General features: G+C 45.8%; 1 protein-coding gene across 1 annotated transcript in view; it reads right to left on the bottom strand.

Annotated features, from left to right (window-relative positions):
* LOC143279792 (serine/threonine-protein kinase PLK1-like) overlaps positions 1 to 24,179 on the bottom strand; it is a 97,417-nt gene that overhangs the window by 23,233 nt on the left and 50,005 nt on the right. The window contains exons 3-4 of the mRNA XM_076583967.1: positions 20,661 to 20,768; positions 3,385 to 3,501 (exon numbers count right to left, since the gene is read on the bottom strand). Of these exons, the coding sequence (XP_076440082.1) occupies positions 3,385 to 3,501; positions 20,661 to 20,768 (225 nt within the window). The remainder of the gene's footprint in view (positions 1 to 3,384; positions 3,502 to 20,660; positions 20,769 to 24,179) is intronic.

The following is a 24,179-nucleotide window of genomic DNA, read 5'->3' as shown; positions in this document are numbered from 1 at the left end:
GGCCTGACTTTCTTCATCCACTTATTGAGACCCTTACGGTACCTGTGAAGACCTGCCCCAGGATCCGAACACCAACCCGCAACAGGACGCCCTAAGCTGGTGGGGGGAGGAGGCAATGAGGAGGGGGAGGGAAGCCGACACATCACAAGAGTGAGGGAGACGGGAATGGGGGTGTGTGGAGGTGTGGATGGGGCGGGGGTGGGGGGGGGAGAAATAAGTACCTGCAGGCTCGCTGTGGCTTAGAGATGACATCACTTGACCAAGGAACCGAGGGGCGAAGTTAAGTAAGGCGAAAAAAGTCGTGTGTGTGTGCTGCTTGTTGCACGGTATGAGGCGGCTTGGGGCCAACGCTCACTTCTGATGACCTTCTCTGATTACTAGAATCCCGCCGCCCCCTCCCCCTCCAGACTTTCCTTTAATCCGCCACCTTTCATTCCTTTCCACCTCTCGTTCTTCTCTCTCTCTCTCTCGCTGGTAACAGGTGGCTACAAAAGCGCTCGCTAACATGTTGGTGCATGCTGGAAAGTTTCCCTTACTGTGGTGCAATCTGCGACTTTCCCCCATACCGGTGCATGCTAGGACGTATAACCTATAACAGTGCATGCTATGACGTTCCCCCTATTATGGTGCATGCTGGGATGTTTCCCCCATTATGGTGCATGCTGGGACGTTTCTCCTATAGCGGTGTGTGCTGGACCGTTTGCGCTATTATGGTGCATGCTGGGACGTTTTCCTGAGACCGATGAAAACTGGGATTTATTCTCCTCTCTATTACACTGCTGGTCTGCCTGTTTCTATTACCATTAACTCACTCAGTACGGCCAGTCCTCTCTTCTCCTCTGCACAGACCCCTCGGATGTCCAGTAGGTGTCTGAATGACCCAACCTTTAGCTTCCGTCGTCAGAATTGTGGTATTCTTTGTCAACATTCACCTCTTCAGTATAAGAGCCTTCCACTTGCAATATTTTGATGATGGTAATTGGGGTGAAACGCTGTTAACGTCGTCTCTTTCGCCGTTCGTATGGAGAGAGTTAAAGAAAACCTTTTAGAAGGAAGTATTACAGCTTCGTAAATATCTCAATGCATTATGTAGGCGGGAAAAAAGGAAAAACAATGAGGGGTGGACGCATGCAGAGAGAGGGAGAGAGAGAGAGAGAGAGAGAGAGAGAGAGAGAGAGAATGGGGGGTGGGGCGGGGGGGCGGGCGGGTGGGAGGGAGGGGGGAGGTCGGAAGAGGGAAGAAACCTCTTGATAAATGAAAGTAATTTCAATGATCTTTAAATATTGAAGACATATCTGTTACGGCGCTACGAACAGAATAAAGTACGCAGAAAAAGTGAAGGGAATAGAGGTGATGGTGGCGGCTGTTTGTTCAGATCAAGGAAACTGGTTTCAACCTTGACCTACGCATTTCTTACTATGAAACAATGTATCATCTGCTCATGGTTATAACTTATGTTCACCCATTTCTCTCTCGCCTCACCCTCCTCTGCAGCACGTGAAATCGTTTAAAAAACAGCTCCTGATAAGAAGATACAAGCACTTAGTCTTTTGAATTGTTCTTCAATACACCCCCATTCGAATTTTTTTGGAATTATTCTCCAAATTTCCTCTTTTGACACAAATCTGTTTCTCCCACACAGCACTGTTGGCCGTCTTCTAGAAAAAAAAAATCTGTCTTCCTTGCTTCATTCAGATACACTTGTCCCGTTCAAAAACGACGGACAATTAAAAAAAAAGAAGAGAAAATAATTACATGGAGCATACATAATGACACATCAAGATAAACTACAATCCTGACGTTCCTGTCCTGATTTATGTGATCTAAGTACACCTGTCTCAGGATGATATACTGATAATCTATTGAAAAATCAACACGAAGGTTGGAAAGATAAATAAAGAAGTGATAATTTTTTTGTTAATGTGTCCTTTTTTCTACCCATCTATTCCTCAATCATTGAACAACACGACAATAATAGAATACGGTTATCGGCTGCATAATCAAGACCACTCGGTGAGCCGTGGCTTCAAACCAATGGTGTTTTAACTCTCTCCATACGAACGGCGAAAGAGACGACGTTAACAGCGTTTCACCCCAATTACCATCATCAAAATATTGCAAGTGGAAGGCTCTTATACTGAAGAGGTGAATGTTGACAAAGAATACCACAATTCTGACGACGGAAGCTAAAGGTTGGGTCATTCAGACACCCACTGGACATCCGAGGGGTCTGTGTAGAGGAGAAGAGAGGACTGGCCGTACTGAGTGAGTTAAAGTAGTTACGGGTTACAGTTGACTCAACAGTTTAAATCATTCAAAGTCTGCAGCTTGTTTTGTATGACAACACTGTGTGTGCAAATCTGCTGTGTGTTTTTAAAACACTGATGTAATGCGCTGTGGGGAATATCTTTTTTTTTAAAGTACCCGGAGCATTTTTTTCTGGATAAAATGTCATATAAATATCCTTTAGTATCATTATTATTACTTGTAGCAACAGTAGTAATAGTAGTAGTAGTAGCATTAGTAGTAGTAGAAGTAGAATTGGTAGTAGTGTCATCATCATCATCATCATCAATTGTGCGTTAAACCTATCTGTGTTACTTTTGTTTTTAATAATAATAATCATATTTATAACCCACACATCAAAAGCGTTATTTCACGACCATTGTTTGTTTACATACAAAACGAATCAAACTGGTTTCTCGACAGCTACACAAACTGATCGACCCGAAGACCTGGTTTCTGTAACTGGCGAGGTCTCTACAGGGCCTGAGGATCTGTGACACATCACTCGATCATCTCCATCTCCAGTCGCCGCTGACATCAGCACAGGGTCGTTAGGAGTTAACAGCCCTCGCTAAGCGTCTCCATAAAAATGACGCATACCTTGTAAGCAGTGCACGCGTCCAGAAATGGTGCACGGCAAGAAGAAGAAAAAAAAAAAGAAAAAGAAAAAGAAGAAAAAAAAATCCTTTGATTCATCTTTCCCTTTCGTCCCTTCCCTACGGTACATGCTGTGCACGCACGCGTACATGAGTTCGTGTGCGTGTGTGTGTGTGTGTGTGTGTGCGCGCGCGCCTGTGTGTGTAGGTGAATGCGCGCGCGTGCGCGTGCACGCCCACGCGTGTGTGTGCACGAGTGTGTGTGTATGCCGTGAGCAGTCCGTAGTTGCGTAAGCAGTGCATGCGTTGCTCTCTCTAAAAAAATGTATGTACACACACACACACACACACACTACTCAATTTGTTTCTTTCACTGCATGAACATATCGTCTTTTGACTTTCTCTTTCCCTCCCCTACAATGACGACAAAGGAGATGGCGGTCCGGCCGATGACGACAGTGATGTCAGAACTAATGCTCCACCACGAGGTGGCGGCACTCACCTTCCTGCTGCAGTTCTCCAGGATGATGTAGACGTTGCTGTCATCTTCGAAGTAGCTGTGGAACTCCACCACGTTCCTGTGCTTGAGATCACGCTGCAGGTCCACCTCACGGAGGATCTGAAACCAAACAGGAGTCAAGTGTAGTAGACAGTTTCCTTTCCTCGGGATCTTAAGTTTGGACTTGCTTGCGTGTTTGTCTAGTGTAACCTTCCTCGTGAAATCTGACACAGGAAGGTCTTGGGTCGGACAGCATGTACACTTAAAAAAAAAAAAATTAAACCGGAAGTCGCTGTTCTGATGTGGAGGGAAAGTCAAGGAATCAACGCAAGGGCAAGCGGAGGGAATGTCACTGAATACAATACGCTATCAGCTGCAGGTTTATTATACTTCATCCACATACTGACTCTTCCCTCCTCCAATCAATTGGTTGTCTTCTTCCTTATTTTCCGTAAGAACATTTTTTTTTAATTTTTTTATTTTTTTTTACTGTTTCTGCATTCACTGCCAGCTGATCTCTCTCTCTCTCTCTCTCTCTCTCTCTCACACATACACACACACACACACACACACGCACGCACAAACACGATCCTCAGCCTTGACCACCACTAAGTCCCCTTCCCCCTGCACACCTGATCCAGGCAGAGGACGGGACGGGGTAGAGTGGGAGTGACGAAAAGAGGGGTAGTAAATGGGGCAGGTGTTAATTAAGGACTTTACCACACCAGCTGGCCAGGTATGGTTCCGCGCAGAACGTCAACTTGAACACGGACTGGGAGGTGAGGGGTCTGCTGACAGCCTCTGACAGGCACTTGACCCCCATTCAACTCCCCAGGTGGTGCATCCTTCACCTCCCACTTCAATAACCACCCCCCTCTGGAGTGTCAATAACAGTAAACATTGATCCTCTGTGTGTGTGAGTGTGTGTGTATGTGTGTGTGTGTGCGCGCGCGAGCGCGCGTGCTTGTGTGTGTGTGTGTGTGTGCGCGTGCGTATGTATGTGTATGTTGTGCTTGTGACTCAGCTCTGACTCGATCCACTGTCATGATAAGCCATACAAAGGGTTGGTCTATAAAGGCAAAGTGGTAACAAAGGCATACCCTGGGAAGGCATTTCCTGTTTTCAACACGTGGAGTGTGTGCTGCATGTGTTTGGAGGGGGGCGGGGCTCGAGGCGTGCCCGCACGTGCAGCGCGCGCTTTGGGTGTGTGTGTTTTCCAAGCTATATCGGGGTTGACCCAATTCGAGTGTCACTCGACTGTCAACCTGTCTTGTTCCTGGCTGCGAGATAAATTTATGTGCAAACACGTTCGTTTTGTTTGCGAAAGGAATGTGAGCGTGACTGACACTCTCTGTCTGTCTGTCTGTCACACACACACACACACACACACACACACACACACACACACACACACGTGTGTGTGTACAGGTTACGTCAAAACAAAAACGTGAAGCGATATGATTTAGTTTCGGCAGTATGTACCCTCAGGTGTCAGAGCACAAAGAGAGCTGATGCTTCGCAGTTCAACATGATTGTTCTCAACTTTCAGCGATCGATCTACGCAATTTAGGTAGTATCTCTCTTCAATTATGCACTGAAAATGAAAAGAAAAAAAAAGAAAGAAGCTATGTCGCAGACTGAAGCTCACGCACACACACACACCAGTATCCGCGCGCGCGCAAATAAAACACGTACTCAAAACACACTCAACGCACGCACACAAGACACAAAAACTTCTCAAACAAGAAAAAGAATGAAGTATAATTTTATAGGCCAACAAAAGACATTAACAGGCCAACAACCTTTGCGCGAATAATAGAAAAGGCCCGGAAAAGAAGGGTCCATGACAGAGACAGGGCCTGGGGCCATTAGCACTTTAGTCCCAAACCTTTGAAAACACTACACTACACTACACACACACACACACACACACACACATTCTCTCTCTCCCTCTCCCTCTCTCCACTCTCTCACACACACACACACACACACACACACAAACACATTCTCTCTCTCTCATTCTCTCTCTCTCACTCTTTCCCCCTCACACACACTCTCTCTCTCACACACACACACATTCTCTCTCTCTCCCCCCCTCTCTCTCACACACACATTCTCTCTCTCTCTCTCCCCTCCACATGCGCATTGATATATTATTCACACTATTTGATTCATTATTTAATATTTTTGTTAGTGGCCCACTCCTTTGCTATGGGCCGGAGGCCTAACAAATAAACCATTGTCTTGTCTTGTCTTGTTTCTCCTCCCTCACAAACACACACACACACACACTCTTTTCTATCTCTCTTTTATTGGACTTCCTGAGAAACAGGAAAGAAGAGACATGAAGGAGGGAGTCAGCAGCTGATGACAACCACAAAAGAGAGAGAGAGAGAGGGGGGTGGTTGGGTAGACAGATCAGCAAGAAAACATGAAGGATATCAAGAAGACGACCACAAAGGAACTGCGTTTGTCTGCTTATGAAAATGATTCCACCGAGTCTGGTTTGCTAAGTAAGATCAAAGCTCCCCCTCCCCCACCTCCCTCACATTTTGATCGTGTACAGTTTCAGAGACGACGTCGGAATGGCAAATAATAATGCTTGTCAGTATTGTGATGTCCATTAAAAAAATGTTCACTTACACTTTAAAGTGCATGTGTGCGTGCGCAAGTGTGTGTGTGTGTGTGTGTGTGTGTGTGTGTGTGTGTGTGTGTGTGTGTGTGTGTGCGAATCCCTTTCTAAACGCTGATTTTTCAGCTTGAGCGCATTCGTCCTTTCCTCCTCTTCACCCCTTTAGTGTTTATTTCATGTGAACTGTACTGAAAGAAATACCATGCATCGACCATTACCAGTGACTTATTGAAAACAACCCCCACCCATACATTCATTTCTCCTCTCTCCTCTATCATATAACGTACCGCCCTCTATCCTCACATCACACACACACACACACACACACACAGAGTCATAGGAACACAAAGAAATAAAGCCCGTCGCTCACCCACCCGCACCCCACCCACCACACCCCCTGCTCCCTCCAAACAAAGAAAAGAAAAGAATTCTCTCGAACCTTTTAATAAATCCACCCCCCCACTACACTGCACCTTCGATGACCCTATTCTCTCCAATAACCTGTTATGATTGATGTCTATCATTGGAGACACACACACACACACACACACACACACACACACACACACACACACACACACACACAGAGTGTGTGTGTAGCTGGGTCGCTATGAGCTCCCCCTCCTCGCTCCTTCCCTTTCCAATACCTGGCTGTCAATCCCCATGTACCTATCGGATTTTTGCCCCCACTGTTCAAATCACTGGAAGCGAGAATGGTATGGCGGGGTATTGTACGCATGGGACGGAATTAAGACTTCCAAAGAGTGGAACCCGTCTGCGATTACTTTGTCCGCCTCAGTGAATGTGCTGACTAAGACGACTGACTGGTCTCCTCTGTTGTCTCTCTTAGCACCTTCATTCCGTGTATATAACAACAGAGGAACGAGGAGATTAGGGGGATAACGGAATGCTTAGGAGAGAGAGAGAGAGAGAGGGAGAATGAGAGAGAGAGAGAGAGAGAGAGAGAGAGAATGAGAGGAGAGAGAGAGAGAGAGAGAGAGAGAGAGAGAGAGGCGAAAGAAAAAGGAAAATTAGAACGTCGGTTTACGGGTTATGTATGGCTGGGGACCATCGAGTTCAAATGTGCGTGCACACCTGGTGGGTTCCTTCCCAAGTTCATGTGTGCACTCTTTTTTCTTTTTCTTTCTTCCTTCGACTCTTCTTTCTTTCCCCTCTCTCCTCCCCCCCCCCCCCCACCATCCTCCTCCTTTGCAATTCCCTTCTTTCAGTGTCTTCGTCCCCCACCCCACACCCCACTTTTTTTCCCCTCTCGTGTCTGTCTTTCTTTTTGCTTCGGCATTCGTTCTTCAATTTTTATTTGTTTTATGATCGCGCCTGATGCGGCATCTGTTTTTACTTTCGCTTGTGTGTGTGTGTGTGTGTGTGTGTTTGTGCGCGCGCGCGTGTGTGTACGTGCGTGTGTATGCGTGTATGCGTGTGTGTGTGTATGTATATATATATATATATATATATATATAGAGAGAGAGAGAGAGAGAGAGAGAGAAAGAGTGAGAAAGAGAGAGAGGGAGGGAGAGAGAGGGAGAGAGAGTTTTAAACAAACTTTACATTCTTCCTTTTTTCTAAAAAAAACAAATCTTAGTCCTTTTCCTTCCTTTCTGTTGACCATTTCATCGTTCCTTCTACCACAGACCCCTGCATCCCCCCAATCTCCACCCCACACCCCCTCACACCCCCCTCTCCCTTGTCTGTCTGTCTCGTGGCAGTTCCTCTCCCCCGGTCCTCCTTTTCCCACCGATGACGAAGCTGACCTGACGGGTACGGGGAACAAAATGGGGCAACATCAGTGACGTGGCACAACAACGCACGATACGGTTTGACAACGAAAGAAGGGAGCAAAACCTGGTGACCCGTTTCTTTTTCTGTGTGTCTTGTCTCTGTGTGTGTTTGTCTGTCTGTCTGTCCACCCTCCTCCCACCCTCCTTCCCTCCCACCCTCCCTCCCCCCTCTCCCTCCCTCGTTTTTTTTTGTTTGTTTTTTTGACAACAAATAATGTTGCCAATATGATGACCCACGTTCTCTCTCTCTCTCTCTCTCTCTCTCTCTCTCTCTCTCTCTCTCAAAAATACAACGCGTCCTCCCAAAAAACACAGTGAGAGGGAGGGAGGGAGGGAACGAACTGTTTTATTCAAATAAAGACCAACGCCCCTTACTGAAGGGGTGTGACACAAGTACGGTGTTGGACATACTGGAAATGTAACTGATACCACAGGAATATATCAAGCATATATATCACTGAATAGCAAAGAAGACAATAAGTCTTGATGTTCAGCCTCTTCAAAAAGGCAGGTAGGGAGAGATCGAGGGAGAGATCGAGAGAGAGAGAGGCAGACAGACAGACAGACAGACAGAGACAGGGAGAGAGAAAGTTGGAGAGAGGAAGGGAGGGAGGGAGAGAGACAGTAACTGAGGCATAGAGACACATATAGACAAGAGCACAGATAGGGGAGGGGGGGGGGGGGGGGGGGGGGGGGGGGGGGGGGGAAGGTTCCTTTGTCAAGAGTCTCCGGCGTGATGTTTCCGCTCCGATGAGTTTCTGCCCAGCAGGACAGCGGCCTATTAAAAAACGAGTACCTGTCCATCAGACTCGAACCGTCCACCCCTTCGGTTGTCTGTCACGGGGAGGACAAAGGAACGAGGAGCAAGGGGGAGGGGGGGGGGGGACACCAAACGTGACAAATCTCTGCGGGAGCTGAAGCAAGGACTCAGCTGACTCGTTTTTCCCTTGCCTCTGTCAACTGATCTCCAGCTATGGGGTGAACATTATTATGGCAGCGAACAACGGGGGCAGCAAGGGACAGAGAGAGGGGGGAGGGAGGAAGAGAAGAGAGGAGAGAGGACAGGGAAGAGAGGGGAGAGGGACACAGAGAGGGTGGAAAGGGGGGACAAGGGGAGAGAGAGGGGGAAAAAGAGAAAGAGAGAGAATCAGACAGAATGGGATGGGAAGGAAAGGATGACAAAGGAAGATGAAAGGTGGGGAGATGTGTGTGAGAGATGCATGCACGCACGCACGCACACACACACACACACACACACACACACACAGGGGAGGGAGAGACAGAGACAGAGACAGACTCTTAGCTACAGAGAGAGCAAGAGAGGTATGGAGTCAGAAGACAGAGACACAGAGAGAAGTCGAGGCAGAATGAATAAAAAAAAAAGAGGATATAAAAAGAAAGGAGAACGAGACAAGAAATGAAAAGAAGAAAAGAAACGGTTCTGGTTTTCTGATCAAAGAAACGAGGCTCGACGAGGGGTCCGGAAAATGACTGGCCACTTTACCCATGCTGATGTGATAGACATTTTGTCCAAGGTCTTTTGAACGGCTCCTGTGCCGGCAACATGGGCAGGGTTAGGCCCTCAGACCTAACGTTGTCGTGACAGGGGGACTTAACCCAACAACCAGCGCTGCCATGATTGATGGTACTTTGGTATAAAAGGGAAAAAGACTGTTCTGTTTTTATTGTCTTTTCATGGACGTTGGGCTTCGTCAGAAGAAATACACGGTGGAGGGGGAGTTTGTGGATAAAAGGGGTGGGGTGGTGGTGGGAGAGGCACTAACAGGGTGGTCTGGTCCCTCCGTTAGTTGAGGTCATGTGGGTGCACATTTCCGAAATCCCTTTATCCCGCTACGTGTATTTCTACCTCCCTGTTTTTGTTGTTGTTTGTTTTGTTTTTTCTCTTTGTGTGCTTCTCTCTTTATCATGCTCAAATACGTAGCAGTAAAACCCGAAAAGGAACCCATAATATTTTCATACTTATTCTTATGTGTATTTTCCTCTGTGAGGTATTTATCTGGAGAATGTGGATGCAAATTTCTTATTTCATGTTTGTTTCTTTTGTTTTGTTCTTCTTTGTACTCGTGGGATCATACCAATGTTTCTAGATTTTATTTCCTGGTTCGCCATTGTATCTGAAGTGTTTCTATATGATTAAACGCACGCATTTTGGGGACAGCGTTCCTAGGAACAGAAACAGACAGATACACCACTGAAGAACTCGTTCAAATATGGGTAATCTTCATCACGGTCAAGTTCGCCATCTTCGCATGGGGAGACAAAGTGTCCGTGTGCATATAACAGGACAGGGAGCTGAACAGAGCGGTATGGATTGATTGCTGGCAAAGATACAGGAAAAATAAATGTAATTGTCGTTCAGTAATCTAAATCTAAATCGCTCTGAAAATATTATAAACAGACTTGTTGCACATTATTCAACATTATCCACACAAAGCAGCTGAAGCCTATCCACACAAAATAGCTGAAGCCTGTTCACATGCTTGACTGTCACCGAATACGGAAATGCATGTTTAGAACTGATAACAACCCTTTGTTGTACCACTCTGCACCCCCTTCGCACTCACTCTCCATCTGTTCTAAAAACATATATTACCATTTTGCCACTGAAAATCATTCGAGCAGCTTCAGCTTCACCTATCTACTGCAGCAGCGATGTCAACAAAGAAAATGTTCTTTGTAATCATTACAAGTTCAACTTCGACAATGCTGGGTGATTCATGTTGTTGTATTCATTCTGTTGTGTATCGTGAACTCGCCCCTTTATAAATTTATGGGGCTGTGACCTTTTCTGAATAAAGCAAAACTATTAATATTTCTCTCTTACTACTACCTTTTTCTATATTATAATTATTATTTATTTATTTATTTATTTATTTATTTATGTAAGCATATCTATTATTTATTCCCCCCCCCCTCCCAAGGCCTGACTAAGCGCGTTGGGTTACGCTGCTGGTCAGGCATCTGCTTGGCAGATGTGGTGTAGCGTATATGGTTTGTCCGAGCGCAGTGACGCCTCCTTGAGCAACTGAAACTGAAACTCTCTGTCTCTGTCTGTCTGTCCACCTTAACAATCATAAGAATATAATGCTATATTTCCGGCTGACTAGTTTCAAGTAGTTTCTTTTCAAAATCTCGCCTTTGCGAATTTAGGTAAGCGTTGTGTCGGCCAGAAAAAAAAAAGAAAAAGAAGAAAAAAAAGCTATGGGCTTTGCGGTGCTGAAAATTCTTTACCGCCTTTATTCAGGACGCTGTGCAGTTGCTGCAGATCTAAAACCAACGTTCCTGTAGTTTAAAAAAAAATATGCCCCCCGTCCCCCCCCGTACCCCCTTTTCAACACCCTTCTCTTCCCTCTCTGCATTATTGCGAACACTTCGTCAACCGTTGAACAATCTGTCATGTTCCATCAGGACCTGACACATTGTCGGAAATCAAGGCCTCACAGGACTTTTTTGTGAGTAAGAGAGAGAAAGAGTGAAAAGAGAGAGAAAGTGAGAAAAAAGACAGAGAGGCAGACACAGGAGAGAGAAAGAGGGAGAGAAGACAGACAGATGAAAGAGAGAGGCGGAGAGAGGGGGGAAAACAGAGAAGTTAGTGGGGGTGGGGTGGGGAAGGCAAGGGTGGAAGATGGATGGTACAGGTGTAGGTAGTAAAGTGATGAAAGACACAAACCTAGTTCCTCAAAGTTTTTTTTTCTCCTTGTGTGTGTGTGTGTGTGTGTGTGTGTGTGTGTGTGTGAGGGGTAGGGGGGGTGGGGTGTCTCAATAGTGAGGGGAGGGGAAGCGGGAGGGGGGCTGGGGGTAAGAAATGGGAGGATGGCTTTATTGCGGATCGCTTTGCATACGCCCAAATAAGCGAGTGCATTTTTCGGATCCACCCCCAACCCCCACCCAACTCTGTGAACATGGAGAAAGAGTCTGTGGGCACAGGTCTTTCGAAATGTAACTGCACGGTTATCTTACTGCAGCTGTCCACTTCTTGTTTTTGAACTTAGCTAACAAGCGACCGAGTGGTTTGAAATGCAACAGTCTGTCTTCCCCCACACACCCCTCCTCCCCCTCGTCTCTCTTAGTGGCCTGTCCAGTTTAACTCTTCCCTCGCCTCTCACAGTAGCCTGTCTAGTTTAACTCTTCCCTCGCCTCTCTCAGTAGCCTGTCTAGTTTAACTCTTCCCTCGCCTCTCTCAGTAGCCTGTCCAGTTTAACTCTTCCCTCGCCTCTCTCAGTAGCCTCTGAGATTGTGTTTAACTCCACTGTTTTACACTGTAAGAGAAATAAGGTATTTTGTGAATTTTATGGAAAACTGCAACCTTCATGTTTCACGATCTGGACTGCTAGTATGCGAGGCAGAGATAAGGAAGGGCGGAAAGGAGAGAGGAAGGGGAGGGGGGGGGGGGGGGTGCAGGGTGGCACTTTGGGCGTGGCTGCTGCGGATCATGTCCGGTTCCCACTACACCAAGTCCTTTTTTCCTGTGCTGCTTTCCTCGCTATTGTTTACCCTGGTTCATGTATTTCCCCATTTCGTCATTGTGTTTGTGTATTGTTTGTTACACACGAACGAGCACCATATAAGCTCAGGCTTGTTGTTGCTCAAGTTTTCTTAATTGAACGCTGAGAGAGATGACCAGTGAAGCAAGTCATGGACACAATAACTAGTTTCCTGTCCCTCAGGAACAAAGAGGGCATGAAAATAGTATAGTGTTGTCAGCGCATATAGTCATGGTTACTTTTGTCGAGAAATGAGATTTGATTTCGTGAGCAGAATTATCATTAGTAAGTCCCCGCGGAAAGTTCCCTGTCTGTGTGGCTTATATTACTACTATCGCGCATTGCACAGTTTAATAATAATAATAATAAATTAAAAAATAAACGCACAGTTTAATAATAATAATAATAATAATAAAAAAAAAGTAATCACAAAGCTTCTAGTAGTCACAATGCCTACGTGCCTCACTTTTCCGTTTTCATGATAGTATGGTAACGCAGACTTTTTCCCTTTTTAAATTTTTTTAAAAATTCATTACGATATTTCAGTTTGCCACGATAACACACCAGACACACCATCAATGCAATTTATTTTTTCCAAGAAATATCTTCCCTGTTTAACACTTTATAAACAGGATCTACAGGTGTTCGCTGTGTGACGTTTGGGAGGGGTGGTGGTGTTCAGAACTCAGACAATAAGTGATATTACGGTTTGGTCCTCTTGATTGTGTTCCGTCCTGCCTGTCTGTTCATTGCAGTTTTGCTTTTTGTTGTTGTTGTTGTTGTTTTGTGTGTGTGTGTGTGTGTGTGTGTGTGTGTGTGTGTGTGTGTGTGTGTGTGTGTGTGTTGGTTTTGGTGGTGTGTTTTTTTAATATTACCGGGGCACACAGATCTCTTTGTAAGTCCTTGCCACGCGGTTTCTCAGGTTGCAGATAATCACACGGAGAAAGAAAGACGAAGGAAAGTGCAGAACTGGAAACCTGAGCGTCTTCTGCCCGGATTGCTTTTCGCCCAACAGCCTGCACCAGTTGCACTGACTCTGGGGGGGCCAGGTCTGGTGGTGAACAGACCCACACTATCTGAGAAGGGTGAAGAAGATTTGTGACCGACACGCATGTGGGTGTTCTGCACAGTTCCGTGTCAGGTAAGCGATGGGATGACAGTGACACTACTTCCATGATGCTCAGTCACGAAACAGACCTAAGTGGGGGAGGTGGGTGTGTGTGTGTGGGGGGGGGGGGGGGGGGGAAGGGGGGGAGTCGACAAAGGTGAAAGCCAGCCCAGTCAACCGAACATGTCATCTCTAGCCCTTATAACAGGCAAGAAGCTCCGTGACAATGAAAGCTTTATACATCACATGAGAGCGTGGGTACTGACAGGGCAGAAATAAAGTGTGGGGAGGGGTGGGGTGAGAGTAGGGGTTCGACAAGGCTGATTGGGGTAGGGAGTTGGAATCTGCGAATCGTACTGTCCTGAACTCAATACAGAGATGGTAAAATACGAGTGAAACAGTTCCATACTGTTGTTCATAATTGTTCGAATAAAAATTTATCCCCCAACAAGTGATTGTATTCAAATTCAATACTTACTGCGATTTCGAAAGTGTTGAAAAGTGTACAAAGTCTAGTCAAGAACTACCCTGAGCTATATTCTTAAAATCACCAATAAATAGTTACGCTTATGCACATATGCGCAATACACCTTAACTGAGCCAAATATTACACCCAGCGCATGTTCTCAATGTTACCCTGGCCTTGAAACGGAAAACGCATATTTTGATTTGCACAAGTATATAAGGTAGCTGCGTCACTGCTATAACATAAAAAGGGCTTAGTACCAGCCTTTATCTTTGAAAGGGCTCTTCCCCTAAGGACACGGTAGTCAGACAAGCCTTACAGGAGCAGGATGAAACTCGGTAGTGCGTGGCTGGTTACGTCCACACACAGCTGTACAAGTTGGGATGTCACCGCTCGGCCCACATGTCAGTTTACCTGTTGGCACAGAAGCTGTCCTGTTCTCCCACCCACCCACCCCCCTCCTTTCTCCGTTTCCTCACCTAACCGCCCCCACCCCCTGGCCCTCCCAGCACGTCCCCCTGCCCATGGCCCAGGAAGCTTTCAAGGTCAGTGGCAACCTGCCTGATTTGGATCCCTGGACTGTCAGTACTGATTGCCAACGTCAACCCCACTTCTGACCCTGACTCCCTCTTCCCTCTCTCCCTCCAACCCAACGATGACCCGTCAGTAACCTGACGCAGCGTGAGAGTGGATGGTCACTACTCCGCTATGTGTGTGTGTGTGCGTGCGTGCGTGTGTGCGTGCGTGCGTTTGTGTGTGTGTGTGTGTGTGTGTGTGTGTGAGAGAGAGCGTGGAGACGGAACATACCGACAGAGGCAGTTTTCTCAATTCCTGTTACGGAAACTGAAACTTTCGGTCGCCTGTGATAGTATCGTATCGGTGCTGTGTGTGTGTGTGAGTGTGGAGACGGAACATACCGACAGAGGCAGTTTTCTCAATTCCTGTTACGGAAACTGAAACTTTCGGTCGCCTGTGATAGTATCGTATCGGTGCTGTGTGTGTGTGTGTGTGTGAGTGTGGAGACGGAACATACCGACAGAGGCAGGTTTCTCAATTCCTGTCACGGAAACTGAAACTTTCGGTCGCCTGTGATGGTATCGTATCGGTGCTCAGATGTTTGTCCACCATATATAGTAGTCACTTTCCGTTCCTCCCCCCCCCCCTCTCCGCCCCCCTCTTCCATCACACTCATTCTATCCGCCAGAGGCAAGTCACTCTCTCAGTCAACAGTAAAGTTAATTTTTGATCACGAAGCACAGTTGTTCTTTTTTGTTTTGTGTTTTGTTTTTTTGGGGGGTGGGGATGGGGCGGTTTGTATTCACATACGCTTTCCCCCCAACAAATCAAACCACGACAAGAGAACACGAACGGTGGGAAGACAAACGTTCCCACGAGTGCCACGTACAAAGACCGCAGACCAATTGCAGAAAGTAAACAATCTCTCTCTCTCAAGAACTTGCGCACACGCTCAAGCATGCTCACGTGTGCAGTCATAACATATAAGCGAGCGAGCGAAGGAGAGAGAGAGGGGGCGGAGGGGCGGGGGCATATAGAATTACAGAAATGGGGCACAACACACACACACACACACACACACACACACACACACACACAAACGGGCGGCGACATGTGTGCGTCTTGCCGCGCCAGTTTCCGGCCGAATAAATCTTGGTAAAGCCGTCACTTTTTATCTGCCCTGTACCGCTCGCCCCCTTGCCCCTTCCTCCTGTGAGACACACATCCGCACAGTTAGACCCTTATGGTCTGCCCGGCCTGTGATCTGACAGCGCTAGCTAACCCCCCCACTGTGACACAGTTTCTACCATCCAACAGGTAGGTAGGACTTGCAGAAGAATCCTCAGACACACACACACACACACACACGCACACACACAAACACACACAGAGGAACGAGGAAGTAAACAAACCAGGACATAGTTACGGTTGACGGACTGAAGACGTGGACACAGCAACAGAAGAATTCGCTCATGCCATCATGGACCAAATTCATCACAAGAACACTGTCAGGGACAGAAGCAGAAATGTAGGAGGAAGAACAATAAAATAAAAGAGAGAAGTGGGAGGCAGAAGAGGGCGATGACTGGAAATCGAAAGGACAGGAAAAAAGGTGGGAGTGGCGGGTGTTTGATCGTCAACCTTCCAACAACTTATCACTAATCAGTTAATCAAACGGTAAACGACACCGACACAGTTTCAAAATGAACTAACTGAGGATAAGAGCCGAAAACTTCATTTGCGTTTAACCCCCTTTTCAACAGGCAGCCGACCTTTTCTCATACTTTCTTCGCTACCGAGGCAGAGCTGAAGCAGCAAGGGACCAACTGGACTGGAATGGCCAGAACAGCCCAGAACAGAGTGCGATGGCGAGGGGTCGTCGATGGCCTATGCTCCATCGGGAGCGATGGGCATAATGAAATAATGAATGATACTTTGTATGCACGATTAATAAAACATGGTTTTCGTGCAGCCATGATTTACACACTGGGAAACGGAGCTGAACGGAGAGGTTGGAGTGGAGATGGGTAGACAGGGAAGAGGGGGGTGAAAGGAGGAGGAGGAAGACGACGGTGAAGTCAAACTGAATTTTTCCCAAGGGACGGGCTGGGAAGAGCAAACAAAAACGGAGGAGCAGAAACAAGACCGAAGGAAGAAGACCCAATATGAATAATGCATGCCAGGAGTACGCGATGATGAACGAGGCACAGAGGCTGAGGTGCTGAAACATGATGAATTTTAACACGATCCGAACTCGGTAGTTAGTTTTCAGTGTCATGCGCTGCGTATTCAATTTCTTCTTCGTCTACTAAAAAAAAAAAAAAAGAAAAAAAAAAAGAAAGCTGAAGCTAAATTAAACAAACTGCTTAATTTTAACGCCTAAACCACACTTGGTTCGTAATATCACAAACCGAACGGAGAGGGGAAGAGTTGTTTTGAAAACAGGTGATTTTATGTCTTTTTACTTTGACAGACACGTTGGACTGAAAGGGCATGAAAAGTGGAGACAACCCTCCCCACTCATCCTTCTCGGGCACTGGCACAGACACAGACACATACAGCCCACAACATTAACAAGCAGTACGATCTTCAAGACAAAATACCCATACCATAAAGCTTCCACCAACAAGGGTTTTTTTTGTTGTTTTTTTCTTCTCACTTTTTCAGTGGCACCTACTTCACAAAGAATGGTGCCAACATGTTTGTTTTCCTCCAAACCCTTTAACTTTGCCTAAATCCCATTTTAAACGCAGAACATATCACGTGAATCCCTCACCTGTGAAATGTCTATCTTCACTTGTGAATTGTCTGTTTTGCTGGCATAGTTCAACTTAATTCCAGTCCGTTTACCTTTCAAGATTTTTGGCTCGGGGAATGGATTGGAGTACCCACGCAGGGGGGCACACCTCCAACAAAAGAAAGCCGATATATGAAAAGTTATAGAACTGCCAGGCCTCAGTGCACACCACTCTTTCCACGCGTCGCAGTTTAAGTGTCAAGAATGAATATACCTGTGTGTGTGTGTGTGTGTGTGTGTGTGTGTGTGTGTGTTGTAAATCCCCTCTGTGTGGAGGCAGGGGGATGGGGTAGTGTGCGTGTGTGCGTGCGTGAGTGGGTGAGAGAGTGAGTGAGTAAAGAGTGACTGAGTGAGTGTGTGCATGTGTGTGGGGGAAGGCAGGGGGGGTTAGTGGGGGGAGGGGGGTTTGCGTGCTCCGTCAGATAAAAAAAAATTAAATTAAAAAACAACAACACTAGAACTTGATAAGTACCACGGACAGTACCTGATATCGAAACCTCTATTCTTTGAGCTTTAAGTATTGAAGCTCATACATCGATCTCAAATATAATTTCACAATAAAGTGCATGGAACTGTGCCGCGGTCAGTCTAATCACATTCTGATCGCTTTCTGATCAGTTTAGAAAAGTGTGTCAGCATGAAATGGAACCATAGTGGTGTAGCCTTAGCTTCCATGCTAATCTATCGTCTTTGTATTTGCCAACTGAAATGGGCAATGTTTTATTCTGGCTTTTTAAGCACATTTTTCTGAACACCAGTTGTTCGGTGTTGCCTCCAACACATGTGCATGAATCATAAATCTTGTGTGTGTGTGTGTGTGTGTGTGTGTGTGTTCTTTACGTTGTGGTGCCACAGCCGTGTCAAGGTAATAAATCTCACAATTAAAAAAAAAAAATTAAATTAAAAAAAAAACCCACCAAACAACGAGAATGTATAACTCTTGCAGCTGGTTCAGCAACGAGAAAGAAAATATCTGAACATGACAAAGCAAATAGTCATTATATTCAATTTTACCGTCTTTCCGCATTAATTCTAGTGATAAAAGACGTGCTATCACTGGCGGCGAGTGATTAGTCCCAGAGGTCAAAGGTAAGGGGATGGAAATCCCTTGGGGCTCAGGGCAGCGAGGTGTGTGACGTGCTGACGGCTGATCCCAGGATCAGGGGGCCGTGCTGAGCCAGGGTCTTCGGGCTGCCCTTCGTAACGAGCAAGGTCCCTGCTCGACGGGGTGGGGATTTTCACCCGTCTCCAACCCTTATGACGTACTACTAGTACAGGTAGTCGGCGACAACGTCAGTTCCTTTCGCCTACCCCCCCCCCCCCCCCCCCCCACGCCCCCTCCCGCTAAAAAAAACAACAAAAAAACAAAACCCTCTCTTTAATCTCCATCCTTACCCCTCTTCCCACTCATTCTTCTGCACTGAAGTGGTTTTTTCTGGACGATTCAAAATCTGATTCTGTTTCGGATCTTGTTGATTTGTGCAGGATTTAAATAGGATTAATATGGATCATGTCTCTCTCTCTGTGTCTATCTCCCTCTCCTGCTCTCTCTCTCTCCAGTACACCCTATTTCTCTTCCCTAACCCTATAATGAGTGTTAAGTGCACGCGCGCGTGCATGTGTGTTTGTGTGCGCGCACGCGTGTGAGAGAGAGGGAGAGTGCGAGTGTGTGTGCGTGCGTACGTGCATTCGTGTGTGTGTGTGTGTGTGTGTGTGTGTGTGTGTGTGTGTGTGTGTGTGTGTGTGTGTGCGCGCGCTTCCCTGCCTGCGTGGGGGACCAGCACTCAGCCCGTCACCCCCAGCAGTTCATTTCAGTCTGACCACAGGTACTCCGGCCACTCAACGAAGCGTGAAATCCTCTTCGCCCAGTCGTCAGAGCGTGAAAGCGTGCACACAAGGCAACAAGCACTGAAGCCTACAACTGCGAATAGCAGGTGTTTTGCTCTCTCACTTCGGGACACCCATGCACGCAGCATACAAAGAGTACCGAAGTGTTTGTTACTGATTGGCTGTTGTAATAAGTCCCTTTCTGACTGGCTGTTAAATCGATTCTGTTTTCTGACCAGTTAAATATTCGACTCTTCGTTTTCTGGGTGGCTCTTAGAATGGGTGGAGACGTCTGACGACTACGAGGTGGTTCAGAATAAAAGAAAAAAAAAGAAAAAAAAATGTGTGTGTGTGTGTGTGTGTGTGTGTGTGTGTGTGTGTGTGTGTGTGTGTGTGTGTGTCTTTTTTCTTTTTTTTTTTTTTACTGGTTTTCTGAATGTAATTAAGATTCTGTCATTCTCTTTCAACAAGATTCTGCACAGGCACTGTATGGTGTGTATACGGGTTAACTATCGCTTAATCATTTTTTTTTTTTTATGCAGTGCATATGACTTTTTTCTGTTTTTTTTTCTGTTTAAAAACAATGTTGTGTTGTTGTTTTCCTGATTTATAATTTAAATAATACTTAATAACAAGTAATATCATCAATAATCAAAAATAGTATTTTTGCATGTCTGTGTTTATATATATATATATATATGTGTGTGTGTCTTTAATGTTAAACTCGAATAAAAAAATGTTTATTAATTTTTTTAAATAAATAAAAATATTGCTTAATCAGGCGCTCACACTTTAAAAATGCCCCTGCTTCTCGTTCTTTCTAATTACCATAATCATAATCACGCGCTCAGACTACACACTGCTCGTTTTTTTCACATTACCATAATTATGTACGTGCGTACACTGATATGAAACGGCTCAATGATGGTACATCCATCTCACAATGCCAACATCGCAAGTTCTCTGGTACTCCAGTCGTTCAAATTTTGTTCTTTTTTCTTTTCCCTTTTAAGGCATGGTTCTACCACCAAAAAAAAAGACTTTTTGCGTTTTTCCATGGTAGAACATTGCCTTAAATCGTTTAGCTACTGTTTGAAATAATTCCATTTCTCAAGGTGTTCTTCAAACTTTTAAATATATCCCCTCCTCCATATAACCTTCCCATTGGAGACAGTCTTATACCCGAAACTTACCAATATAAATTATAAATTAATCAGCCAGTCCGTTGCAGGTTAGGAATATATATATATATATATATATATATATATATATATATATAGTGTGTGTGTAATTGTATATATATATATATATATATATATATATATATATATATACACAATTGTGTATATATATATATATATATATATATATATATATATACCAAAAACACATACCGTCACCGTTTTATTTTGCCCCTCATGTATTAATGTAGGCATGTTTTATCTGTGGGCTACCGTTAAATAATAATGGATAACAAGTCTTTGATGAGTAGGAATGAAAGAAAAAAAGAAACTGAAATAAAAGGGAAAGAAAGAGTGACAAAGACAGACACAGATGGCCACAGACACTGACACATATGGAAGATGCGATGGAAGGCAAGAGATGAGGGTGAAACAGGCGATGCGACCATACCTTCTGTTTCTGATGCGGTTTGGAGATTCTGGTCTTGCTGATGATCTTTCCGGCGTAGATCTTGTTGTTGGAGAGGCTGAGCAACTCGTAGCATCGCGCGAATCCTCCCTGTAACACAACAACAGGGGGGGACCATCGTTACACAACAACAAACTGCATCCGTTTCCTAACTGCACATTATGAACATCATGCATACTTCTTTTACGAACTTCCGCCCTCCCCCGTGTCGCTTTTTTTAATTGTGGCCATCGGTCGAAATTGAAGAGGACGTCAATGTTACACACACACACACACACACACACACACACACACACACACAGAGAGAGAGAGAGAGAGAGAGAGAGAGAGAGAGAGAGAGAGGAGAATGAAGGGGGAAAGATAGAGAGACAGACAGACAGAGAGGGAGGTAGCAGACACTGTTAACAAAGACGTCCACATTGCCACCGAATTTCATGCTGCTTTGTTGGAAAAAAAAGAGGGAGGAAGGGAGAGGGAGGGATGGAGACCGACAAATATACCTAGGACTGGGGACAATTACACACTATAAGAAAGACAGGCGCGCAAATGCGACAATAAAAGATTTGAGCAATGACGTCATGTTCCACTGACCCAGTTCCACACAAACATACGGTCAACAGCAGGTCAAGAACAAAACCTATGTCTTAAGACCACCGAGGGAGAGGGGGGGGGGGAGAAAAAGAAAAAGAAATGAAAAAAAAGAAGAAAAAAGAAAAGAGAGAGAGAGAGAGAAAAAAAAGGACGAACTGTCTTTAACCCTTTACCTTCCAAGCCCAGGTGACACGGTTACCAATGGTACTCAACGATGAGTCACAAACATATTCATGGAGGTTAACAACAAACTGCCCCAACACCTACTGATCCGACTACGCCTCGGGCCATCTGACCAAAATACGACCAGCCCTCGTGTCGGGAGCCTCGGTTAATTCCCGAGGTCGAGACCATGTCCCCCTAAACTGACTGCGTTTTGAAGGCTTTTCTGCGTTTCCATTTATCCCCCCCCCCCTCCCTCTCTCTCTCTCTCTCTGCGCGCGCGCGCGTATTTGTGTATATTTGTGAGCGCGTGCGTGAGTGTTCGTGTGGGTTCGCGCGGGCATATTTGTGTATGTGTGCGCACGCGTTTTTGTGTTTTCCAGTGTCCCTCTTTCTCTGTTCAAACATTGCAGTTACTCCATATAATTATGCTGTATATGCAAAATAACATTCATGTGTGTGAGTACTCGTGTCAAGTCAACATCCGATGCACTTCCCCATGATTGTTTCATTATTTCGGTACGTCATTCGCGGGTAAAACTTGACCATGTGAACTCGTAAGTCATTATAGGAATTGCCTGACACTTTATTCACCTTTTGTGATTTTAAATCTGCCAGCTCTGGTGCCGAACAAAGAATTTAGTGTATGTGTGGAGGGGGTGTCGAGGGAATGGGGCGGCATGCTTGTGGCAGCAATCTTTTCATTCTCCGTTCTCCCTCTCCGAGTGGAACTAACATGTATTAACACCACCCTCAACGCTACCATTCTATTGCTCTTGGTTTATTGTGGTTGGCTGCCAACCCACAAATCCTCTGTTGTACTAGAGTTCGCCCCCTTTTTTTCTGGGTCAGTTACGACTTAGACTGGACACTATCAATGTGGGCAGAAAGGGAGCGAGGGAGAGGGGTGGGGAAGAGGTCATGGAGACCGCGACAATAGCGTTAAGGAACGATCGGGGTCAACAATAACCTGTCACCTTTTGACCCGTGAACTGCTTTTTGGGGGAAAGTACGTCATCCGCGCTCACTTAAGCTGTTTAGCTGTGGCAAAATCCACACATCTGTGTAAAGTCACAACTAGGCTTTTAACTAATCTTTAATCTGCGCGCAGTGTGACGACTGACAGGTCCCAAACATCCTATTGCGACGGGTTATAGCATGACCTCATCGCGTCCTGATTAACTGACAGCTTCCGCAAGTATGAGTAAATTCCGGGTCTTCAGAGTGCTGTACCAAGTCGACAACATTAATCTTTTGAAAAAGACAGAAATTTGTCATTTCGTTTCTAGTTCAGAGCCCAAACTTCCCAATATACGGGGGTTACACATAAATGTGGGACCCGGAAAACGTATCTGATGATTCCTTCCATGCTTTTGTATAGAATATGTTAATAACTTTCATAATCCTTTATTCTGAAAGCTAAACTGTCGTCGACTTCGTCAACTTTGTGCAGGCAGCTATGGCTGTCTCTGCATTCAGAGTGTTATTTAAAACAATGACTATGTCGATGTTGTTGTTTAATAAATCAACCTGAACTGCTGTCGTCCATACACTACAAACGAAAACTTCACGCACTGCATAGGTGCAGCCATCAAGTCTTCTTGTGTACTATCTCACGGGGGAGGGGAAGAGGGGGTGTTTTCCTTTCATTCAGTGGTCCTGTTAAGCAGTAAACCACTATAATTATCTGCAGTCCAACATGAAACATTTTCCACAACCCATGTTCAGTGTGCACGTGTTATGGGAGCAGAAGTACATGGCAATCAGCCTCTTGTGCCGAGCCCCCTGGGGAGCCGCCCTCTTATAATTGCAGCAGGGATATCAATGGCGGTTAGCCCCCTTTATCAGCAGACGATAACCTCGCTGATGATGAGTAACCGCCAAACCGTGGGCTCTACCCGCACACTGGAGGGTCACAGACGTTGTTCTTACCATGGCGAGTCCCCGGGAGGCGGCACATCTCAGATGATTCTACCATGTCTGTATCTGTCTGCACCTCATCCCCGACCCCTATACCCCACCCCTCCATCCCGCTTCCTTATCAAGCTACCCCCTTGCCTGGTTATTTGCCTTCTTCAAGTGAGATCTCCAGAGACAGTGCGGTTACCAAGGACCGTGAAAGGTGTTTACCAAAGACATCAACTCACGGCCGGTGGGTGTCTGGCCCTAGGTGGAAGTAAGTCCCCGGCCTTCCCTTTGTGAGGTGTTCATTTTGAGGCGGCTGACTGCTGTCTATCCCGGGGGGTTTAAGGTCCTCATCGTTATCGACCTCCCGGAGGGGTGGGGGATGTAGTCACTATCAGCCGTGGCTATGATCACCCTCTCCTTCTGCCCTTTGATCTCCTAATGGACACGTCAATACGGTCGTCTGTTCGCAAGTGTACTTGGGGCTGGGTAGTTGATTTACGGTTCAAAGACAAGGGTGAAAGGGGTGTGTGTGTGTGTGTGTGTGTCAGGCGGAACAAATCAACTCTGAAGGTTTTATGCACTGTGGATGGTTGCTTTTGTCATTCTTCTTCAAGAGGGGTGGGGTGGGGACCGGGAGGGAAGAAGGAAGGGGTGAAAAGATAGTGTTGCATAATCACGGATTTCCACCCACGCAACCGTGGATTATCATATATATATTTATCATCACCATTGCACCTTGACACGAAGACGTGTAACCAGACCTTTGCTTGCACGAAGGCAAACCACGATTACTTATTTTAGGTGTTTCTTTTCTTTTCTCTTTTTTATATACTTGTTGTC

The sequence above is a fragment of the Babylonia areolata genome, chromosome 3 (assembly GCF_041734735.1).
Source record: "Babylonia areolata isolate BAREFJ2019XMU chromosome 3, ASM4173473v1, whole genome shotgun sequence".
Taxonomy (NCBI): Eukaryota; Metazoa; Mollusca; class Gastropoda; order Neogastropoda; family Buccinidae; genus Babylonia; species Babylonia areolata.
This window is presented reverse-complemented; position numbering and strand designations above follow the sequence as displayed.